At 31.6% G+C, this 9,679-nt stretch overlaps 1 protein-coding gene across 4 annotated transcripts; it reads left to right on the forward strand.

Moving 5' to 3' along the window:
• Nucleotides 1-2,728: 2,728 nt before the first annotated feature.
• LOC150029748 (putative WRKY transcription factor 2) lies at nucleotides 2,729-9,364 on the forward strand. 4 transcript variants are annotated; one of them, XM_090310395.1, is made up of 7 exons: nucleotides 2,729-3,482; nucleotides 4,258-4,751; nucleotides 6,838-7,026; nucleotides 7,167-8,047; nucleotides 8,141-8,299; nucleotides 8,388-8,933; nucleotides 9,087-9,364. In XM_090310395.1, exons 2-7 carry the CDS (start codon nucleotides 4,290-4,292, stop codon nucleotides 9,088-9,090), a joined length of 2,241 nt encoding a protein of 746 aa, XP_090166521.1. In that variant the 5' UTR covers nucleotides 2,729-3,482; nucleotides 4,258-4,289; the 3' UTR covers nucleotides 9,091-9,364. The 4 variants fall into 4 exon arrangements, with proteins under 4 accessions (XP_090166521.1, XP_090166520.1, XP_090166519.1 ...); XM_090310393.1 differs by having other exon boundaries at nucleotides 3,003-3,482; nucleotides 6,838-7,053; nucleotides 9,087-9,225; XM_090310394.1 differs by lacking the exon at nucleotides 9,087-9,364 and having other exon boundaries at nucleotides 8,388-9,070.
• Nucleotides 9,365-9,679: the final 315 nt, after the last annotated feature.

The following is a 9,679-nucleotide window of genomic DNA, read 5'->3' on the forward strand; positions in this document are numbered from 1 at the left end:
GTCAAAATTATCGTTTTATCATGGTAATACATCTTGTTCCTTAAGTCTCTACTGATCCACTAATGAACAATTGGTTTATGATCCTACCAATAAGTTGAGTCCCTCTCAGTCATAGAGAAGGCAGGACCCCTGTTCAAGATTAGGAGTCAGTACTTAAGGGAATAACCTATCTATCATCACTGTTAATGGGTAGGAGAGTGAATTTCATCTTGTAGGACCATGTCTCTAGCTATCTACCGGGCCTTACCCCTAAAATGAGAGGCTTATTGAGCAGCGATGTTGGGTCAATCTCACCATTGCAGATTAAAGGATAATCTCGAATAAATAAAAGTTTGAGGTACCCAACCTTATCCTTATATTTATAGACAGTTTTGGCTATATACTCAAACTTGATCCACTTTTATGTCTCTATATAAAGTTCAAGTATTCATGCTATAGCTAGAGGTTCGCTAGTTTATTGGATTTAGGCTATTACAAGTGCAATTTACATGTTCAATAACAACTTTATTGAATAAACCTCAATAATTATTTTATTGCAAATGGAATATGTTTAACAAAATTACAAATTATGAATTTTAGGACATGCAATGGTACCTTGTAAACCGTTTCAGTTATTTATTTATTTTCTTTTTTTTTAGGATTATACAATTGGAGGGAGGGGAGTATCTAATCAATTATATAAACATACATGCATGTTTATGAATTCGCATTTTATCTCAAGAAATTTTTTTAGGACATTGAATAAATTAATTATAAATTTTAAAGTAAAAAGTCTAAATTGTTGCATATTATTAACTTTTATTTTAGAAAATGTAAAAAATCATTTGTTTTTTTTTTAAAGGACAAGTCAGCTATCTTCACTACATTAATGAAAAACGGGTAGTATAGACCAAATAAACTATTTTCTCAAACTTCAAGAGTTAATATGTCCTCAAAAACGTATATGCTACCAAATACAAACTTTAGAGAGAAAATTTATATATTTTTTAATTACTTTTAGAACTATTTTTTTAGTTTTAAAATTTTAGTTTGGTTTTTGAGAATATATTTAAAAAGTAGATAATTAAAAAAAAAAAAACTATGGATGAAATAATGTTTATAAAGTTAATCTTGAAAAACCGAAAAATAAAATAAAATAAAAAGCTTATTCTAACTTTTTGATATTTTTTTTCATAGGTATTAATATTTAAAGGGCATTTTAATTATGTGTTGTTGTCCTCTCTTGTTGTCCCCTCCATTTGGCCTAAAAACAAAATATTCAAATTTGTTATTTCAAACTTTGGATGGTGACTTCCATTTATACAAGAAAAAAAAAAAGTATTTTAAAGTCATTTCTTTACATTTTACTTCCCGTTTACAATACTAACCAAACCTCAATTTCTTAATGTTATTCTAATATAATGTAATATAGATGAAATACATTTTCCGTCGTCATCGAGTGGCCGAAAATTTGAAAACTAAATTTATAAAGTAATTTTTTAAAAACATCGTTTACTAATCATCATTTCACGCGATTAATTTGAAACACTCTTTTTTATTAGTCATACTAGATAACAAGTAACTAGTATTAAAGTTTGAAAACTAGATTTTTAATTTTTTTTCTTTGAATAAATTAAAACCAACTTATCTTCCATAAGAAAAAAAATAAACTTAAAACCAACCTTAAAATTTTTTGTTTAAATTATTAAACTAACCTACTTTGGTTATATCTAACATCCTCTAGTAAAGTTGTAATGGTCGTAGGGCCAACCACTGGGACTAAGGGCACATCCTATTCAATTATATTTTTTTTTCCCTTCAAAATTTAAGCATATTGATCATACAAAATACCATAATTTTGTTTTTCTTGTTTATTTGTTTTTTTCCATAAAAAATAAGCTATAATTTAGATGGTGTTTTATTTTTCTGATTCTTTTGAAAATAATTCTAACTAAAATGTGATCTCAATAATATTAATATTATTTCAAAATTAATTGGTATCATTAAATGCATGATAATTGACAAAAACAAAAAAAAAACATTGTATGCTTTATTTATTTTTTTATTTTTAAAAAATCTAATTAAAAAAAAAGATGAAGTTTAATTTAAATTATAAATATAATTTTATTAGAAGATTTTAGGGATAATTCTAAAATAGTTAAAATCATTTTTGTCATTTTTAAAAATCAGATGAAACATGCTTTTTAATAGTGCAAAATCAATTTTACCACTTCATATATATATATATATATTCTAATTTTTAAAAACACTCCTAAATCTTTCCACCCATAAACATATATTTTTTTAAGTTCCTGTTTGGCTACTTGTAAAATATACCCAACATAATTAATTTGATCCATTTAAATAAAAAAAAATCAATTTTCGAAATAATTACTAACTCTACCCATCTTAAAAATTTAAACTTATTCAATTGAATAACTACGAGACAATATTTATTTAAAATTTTGACAATATCTGTCCCACTTGGCCTCTTGAAAATTCTATAAATTTAACAAAATGTGAAAAGAAAAAAAAAAGATAAAGACAAATGAAGAGGGATTAGTTATAAGTTATAACACCCTCCCCATTTCAAAGCTAGAGCTTACAGGTGTTAGGTCATTGTGTAGTTGAAGACCTAAAGATCTATTACATTATATTTGTATTATTGACAATTTTTTTTAATTTAATTAAAAAAAGATATATTATTGCTGATTTTAAGGCACCAAATCAAACTCTATTATTGTCTATTCTGCAAAATAACCAATTATTGTAATAACTAGATTTAGAGTAGTGCTCATTTTCTCTCTCTCATTTTGATTTTGACCATACAGCTTAAATGTGTTAATGGAATTAGTATTAAAAAAAAAAAATTAAAGTGTTAGAACATAACCAAAATGGGCCCCTAAAAAAAGGATAGATTTTTCAAAAACTGGAATGATTTAGTTAGAAATTTATTAAAAACAAACAAAATTGTTATTATTGATTCAAGACAATAATACATACTCATTGTAAAATCTTAAAAAGAAAAGCATTGGAAATAAATAAATATTATTATTATTATTATTATTTTTTTAAAAAGGAAAATTTTCAAAATCTCCTTTCACTTTTTTGCTTTTGTTTCTTGAAATTCAAAGATTCCATCCATTCCATTCCCTGTCGTCCAAACACAATCCCCTTTCTCCCCTTTTCCTCTTCAAAGGGTCCGACCATTTTTTTTGTTCTTTCTTTCTGGGTTAATTACAAACAGTGAAAGTTTTATCTTTTTGTTTGTAATTTTCTCTCAAAATACAATCATCTCACTTATGGCCATTGTTCATCAATTGGGTTTTGACCAGAATCACAAAAAACCAATTTGAGAAACGAGAATTTGGTGCTAAGGGGTGACTGTTCTTCAATGATCCCTAAACCTTGATTCTGCTTCTGGGATTTTCCCCCTGTTCAAACCCATTTCTTGTTCTTCTTCTTTGATTTGATTTCATTTTCCTACCTTCAAATCCACTCAGGTAATCCATGTCGGAATCTAGTTTTTATTTTTGTGATTTTTTTTTTGTTAATTCTGTCTGAGGGTTCTGTTCTGTTCTGTTTCTGAAATGTTGTTTTTGTTAGCTTCAATGTTAAATGCTTAGATCTTCACTGGATCTTCGGATCCAACACCATTTTGAAGGTTCTAGGGATTTTGAAACGGTTAAAATCATCTCCAGTATGCTTTTAAACATTCAAAATTGTACTTAAAAGTGTGAAACCATACGCTAAATTGATTTTGAAGGATGAAAGATATGTTCGAGAGTGATTTTGAATCTGATAAAAGTGATTTTAATAAATTTTCGAAATCACTACTTGATTATTATCATGTTCTTGTTGGTTTCTGGGGTTTTGATTCCTTTTCCAGGATGAAATGGTTAAAGAATCTTAAACCCCTTGTTCACATAAAGACAATAAGAATTAGGAATAACAAGAATGGAAAGACATGTTGATGTTTTGTTTAACCTTTTTTTTAGCTTTTTTCAGCTGAGTTTTCTTTTTTTGCTTTGTGTTTGTTTGAGAGCTAGGATTGGATCATGCATAGTCATTCCATTTCCATCTTCCAAATCAAATGTAAATGCTAATTTTGTTGCAAAGAAGATTGGATTTTATGTTGAACTTAGATTATTACTGACTGAAGTTCAAATTGTTATTTGATTTGTTTTACATGTTGAACTTAGATTTTTATGGTGAACTTGGATTTATTGGCTGAAGTTCAAATTATTACATGATTTCTTTTACCTTGTCACCCTTTAGGATTCATCGTTCAAGCTCGGGATCGAGTAGAAATGGGGAGGACTGATGATAATGTTGCTATTATTGGAGATTGGGTTCCTCCAAGTCCCAGCCCAAGAACCTTTTTCTCAGCAATGCAAATGCTAGGGGAGGATATTAGTTCTAGACCTACCATGGATACTACCAGTAATGATCATAAAACTGAAAAAATCTTTCTCAGGCCTCGAGAACATACGGTATCAGAAAATGCCGCTGCAAGAGGCGGGGTCCCGGGTGCCAATTCTGGTGATCGAGCAACGGAGTTCGGTACGTTATCAGAGCAGAAATTCCGCGGGGGACTTGTGGAAAGGATTGCAGCCAGAGCTGGATTTAATGCTCCAAGATTGAATACAGAAAGCATTAGATCAACAGACCATTCTTTGAATTCAGAAGTAAAGTCCCCTTACTTGACAATACCACCTGGTCTCAGTCCAACTACATTGCTAGATTCTCCAGTTTTTCTTTCAAATTCACTGGTAAGTTAAACATTCAAAATATATGGAACTTTATACCTTATCTTCTTGTTTAGAGAAGCATACAATCATTATGTTTGTTTGTTTTAAAATGTGTGGTTTAACTTTTCAAGTATTTAATTTTAAAAATAAATCATTTTGGAAAATATTGAAGTGATTGACAATCACTTAAAATAGTTTTTTAAACACTTTCAAAATTTATTTTAAACAATTTTTACCAAAAGAGTTTAAATAAAAATGACATTTTTGAAAATCATTTTTTTTTAATCAATCCAAACAGACTTTTAGTGGATTAAATTTAGTTTCTAAGCTCAATTAATTGCATTCGTTTAATCATTAAACTTTAAAAAGTTTTAATTACACCTCCAAATTTTTTATTTTGATTTTAATAAGTTATTGTCATTGCCACCGGTACTCCAAATTATCTTTTTTTTTTTAATATCTATCCTATTGGGTGATATTATTTGCTTTCCTTAGTCGTCTTAAACTATAAAAGTTTTTAAAAAATTAATTCTTTTTAAAAATTTTAACTCTCTAATTTTCTCCCAAGTTTTTTAATTTTTATATAAAAGAAATTGAAGAAATTTGCCCAAAATGAGCAAATCCTGATTATGGACTCCTATATCAAATTCAAACTTAAACTTGCAATCCATGTTGTTCTAAGTTTTTTTTAATAAATTATTATTATTATTTTATACCTTATGTGGAAAGGGAGAGTCGAACTTTTACCCTCGAAATTGATAGTACTTGAACTATGCTCGTTTTAGCGGATGCCTCAGGCATTCAATTTTGAAAATGATTTTTTAATGTTTTAATTTTTTTTATTATATTGCTTAACTAGACATCAAAATGTATTCTATGCATTCAGCTACTGATATGACTTTTTAAAAAAGTTTTTGTACCATTTACCAAGGGAAAATGAAGTTTAAGGATGATCAGAAGATATAGGAATGAGAAATGACACTTTTAATATTTGAAATTAAAATTATTTTTTTCCCTAGTGCTTGGATGTATTTTTAATTAAGGCTGTATCTTAATTATGGTTTAATTATACTCATTTTGTTGATGAATGTTAAAATTGGTTGAAGATGTGTTTACATGTCATGATATTTAGATTCCGTTTGAATTATCTTCTAATTTAAACACATTTAGAGAAAAAAAAATATTTTTAATTATGTTTCTTCAAAAATTGTTTTTAAATTACTCTATTTTTTTTAACTACTTTTATTAAGATGTTGTAAAAACCATTTAATAATTTTAAATCACTCAATAAGCTATATGAAACACTATTTAAATTAGGGAATTTATTTTAAATGACAAAACTGTTGAAGATATTTACAAGTAATAGCAAAATATCAGTCTATCTGTGATAGATCGTGATAGACTACTATCTGTATCTATTTGTGTCATGGTCTACCACGATCTATCGCAGATAGACAGTAAAATTTTCCGTTTGGTAATCATTTGTTTTTTGAAAATTAAGCTTATGTTCTAGTGCATATATATTAAGTAAAAGAGTTGAATTCTAAGCCAAATATAAAAATTGACTTGTTTTTAGTTTTCAAAACTTGGCTAGATTTTTGTAACCATTGGTAAAAAATAGATAAGAAATCAAGAACCAATGTTTACAAAAATCTAGCCTAGGAATAATCAAGAACCAATGTAAACAAAAATCTGCCCTAGGAAACATTGGTAAAAATAGCCAAGTTTTTAAAAAATTGAGTATTTATAGGTTTCATTCTCAAAAACTAAAAATTAAAAACCAAATGGTTACCAAATGGAACTTGATTTTTTCAAAGGTGCTTTTAGAAAAATCAATTTTTTTTAAAAAAAATTATTGAAAACATTAATTTTTAAAGTTATTCCAAATTTCTATCCAATTTCTATCCAAATTTCTGAGGAAAAAAAGTTGATGGATGAACAGTATGAGAAAGGAGTTGTAAGTCTTCTGTTGCTTCATTCTTCTCAAACTCATGAAGAATTTCTGTTCTAGTGTTGTCAATAAGTTGTTTTTTCTTGCAATTTCTTTCAATTTATTTTTGTTTATTCTGTCACTTTGACATGTTCTCCTTCATCTGTCTTACTGCAGGCTCAGCAATCTCCCACAACTGGAAAGTTCCAATTTTTAGGAAATGTTTGTAGTAATCGGAGCTCGACAATTATGTCGGAGGCCAACAATAAAGGCAACAACAATCCGTTCGATGATAACAGTACATCATTTGCTTTCAGACCTAGTGTGGAATCTGGATCCTCCTTTTTTCTCAGTGCAGCAAGCAAAGTAATTTCACTTCCATCTCCCAAAAAAGTAGGAACAAAAAAATGAAATTTGTAGCCAATTTATAAGATGCATATACACCAAGAGACTGCATATTGTGTTATTGTTTGCTAATCTTTTTCCCCTCCAACATATGGTTGTAGACAGCTTCTGCTACTATTCTTCCACAATCTTGTCCAAGAATTGAGGTTCCAGTTCCACGTTCAGAAAATTCTTTTCAATCTCATCTTGTAGAACCATCTCTGTCTTTACCCCAAAATCAAATCGGTCACCATCCTCAAGTGGGACTCTCTACATCATATGTGGAGAAGGATGATGGCGGTAAGACTGTGTTGGATGATCAAAGACCCTTTGATTCTCTATGTGGTGGTGGTGGTGGTGGTGAACATTCTTCGCCACTCGACGAGCAACCGGATGAAGGGGAGCAAAGAGGCAGTGGGGATTCTATGGCTGGTGGTGGTTGTGGTGCTCCCTCGGAGGATGGATATAACTGGAGAAAATATGGACAAAAACAAGTTAAAGGAAGTGAGTATCCTCGGAGTTATTACAAGTGCACACATCCAAACTGTCAGGTCAAGAAGAAAGTCGAGCGATCTCACGAGGGCCATATAACAGAGATCATCTATAAAGGAGCACATAACCACCCAAAGCCCTCACCAAACCGACGAGCAGCAATCGGATCTTCTGATTCCCATATCAATATGCAACTAGACATCCAAGCACAAGCAGGCCAACAGAATGCTGAAGTTCCCCTTTGGGAAGATTCACAAAAAGGGATTCCAGGTGGAGCTCCTGATTGGATGCAAGAGAACCTTGAGGTGACTTCTTCAGCATCCTTGGGTCCTGAATATGGCAATCACCTTAACCCTTTACAGGCTCAAAATAACAGTCATATTGAAACAGTTGAGGCTATTGATGCCTCATCCACATTCTCTAATGATGAAGATGAAGATGATAGGGGGACACATGGCAGTATAACATTGGGATATGAGGGGGAAGGAGATGAATCTGAGTCTAAAAAAAGGTTCTTCACGTTACCATCTTATTTTATGAATGACAAAACCGATCAGATTTGGAAAGAAGCATGAAATTAACTTGGCTTGCTTTGATGTATCAGGAAACTCGATGCCTATGTAACAGAGATGAGCGGAGCCACTAGAGCTATCCGTGAGCCTAGAGTTGTAGTCCAGACTACCAGTGAAGTAGATATTCTGGACGACGGCTATCGTTGGCGCAAATATGGACAGAAGGTTGTGAAAGGAAATCCAAATCCTAGGTACACCAAATTCCATGTTTGTGTGTTCTCGTCCTGTTACCAAGTGTATTTTTGACAAGTTTATGGTGTGCCAATTGCTTGTGTACAGGAGTTACTACAAGTGCACGAATCCTGGCTGCACAGTGAGGAAGCATGTCGAGCGGGCATCACATGACCTGAAATCTGTGATAACCACATATGAAGGAAAACACAATCATGATGTTCCTGCCGCTCGCAACAGCAGCCACATTAGTTCTGGTACATCCAGTCCAGTAACAGGTCAAAACACGACCGCAGCAATGCAAACGCATGTTCATAGGTCAGGGCCACCCCAGACTCAAAACACTATTCCAAGATTTGAAAGGCCAGCCTTTGGCTTTTCTGGAAGACAGCAAATGGGCACTGCCCATGGCTTTGCTTTTGGAATGAACCAACCTGGACTGGGAAATCTGAACATGGCAGCAGTTGGCCAAGCCAAGCTTCCTGTTATGCCAATGCATCCTTACTTAGCACAAGCACACCATGTTAATGAAATGGGTTTCTTGTTGCCTAAAGGAGAGCCCAATGTAGAACCTACATCTGATCTTGGCCTGAACTTTAATGGTTCAACCGTGTATCAGCAAATTATGAGTAGGCTTCCACTTGGACCTGAGATGTGAGTTGAGTTTATATTTTACCCTTTTTTCTCCCAATCTTTGTTCACTAGGAAAGTAAAAGTCCTTACTAGTACACATAGTCATAATATGAATATACATGTGACATTTCCATCAGTAAATCTCTAAAATTTCTCTCTTTGGCTTTTGGTTAGATGATTGATCGGACGAAACGACATAATTCTAGTGGAAACAATTGGCACAATATTCACATAATCAGAATTCAAGAATTTCAACCAAAAGGATCCATAACTTGCAACTACAAAGAAAAAAAGAACAACTCAATTATTTCCTTCAAATCTTTCATCGACGTGTTTCAGAATTTCATCATCATTTTTTGCTTTTTGACCGAAGAGGGTACTCAGTACTCAGATTGTGGTAGATTGATCCTCACTTAATATTATCTCAACGGGTGCTATGACTTCTTTATGCTTTTTTTTTTCAAAGACGGAACCAAGTGGTATTTTCAATATGAAAAGGGTGGGGAAGAATACATTGCTCGACTAAATTCTCCAAGCAAACAATACAAACAAATCATGAGAAGTGGGAATGAGCTAATTCATTGAAATGAATCCACTATACCCGACCATTTACACTTACAGATCAGGAGTACACATTCCAGTGCAAAAAATAGTGAAAATTGATTGGCTACAATAAAACCTAAATTGTAAGGAGGCTGAATCCTTTCAACAGGTATGGACCATATATACCCTAATAAACCATATGGATCCCTCACAGCCTGAATTCT

Source organism: Benincasa hispida, unplaced genomic scaffold (assembly GCF_027475165.1).
Source record: "Benincasa hispida cultivar pf3 unplaced genomic scaffold, pf3_genome.v1.1 HicScf946, whole genome shotgun sequence".
In the NCBI taxonomy this organism is placed as follows: Eukaryota; Viridiplantae; Streptophyta; class Magnoliopsida; order Cucurbitales; family Cucurbitaceae; genus Benincasa; species Benincasa hispida.

Bases quoted from the DNA above. Each gene is read 5' to 3' on its own strand.
- LOC150029748 (XM_090310393.1), top strand. From the start codon at position 4,290: ATGGGGAGGACTGATGATAATGTTGCTATTATTGGAGATTGGGTTCCT. The intron at 8,048-8,140 runs GTTCTTCACGTT...TTGATGTATCAG, and splicing joins GAATCTGAGTCTAAAAAAAG to GAAACTCGATGCCTATGTAA. The intron at 8,300-8,387 runs GTACACCAAATT...GCTTGTGTACAG, and splicing joins AAAGGAAATCCAAATCCTAG to GAGTTACTACAAGTGCACGA.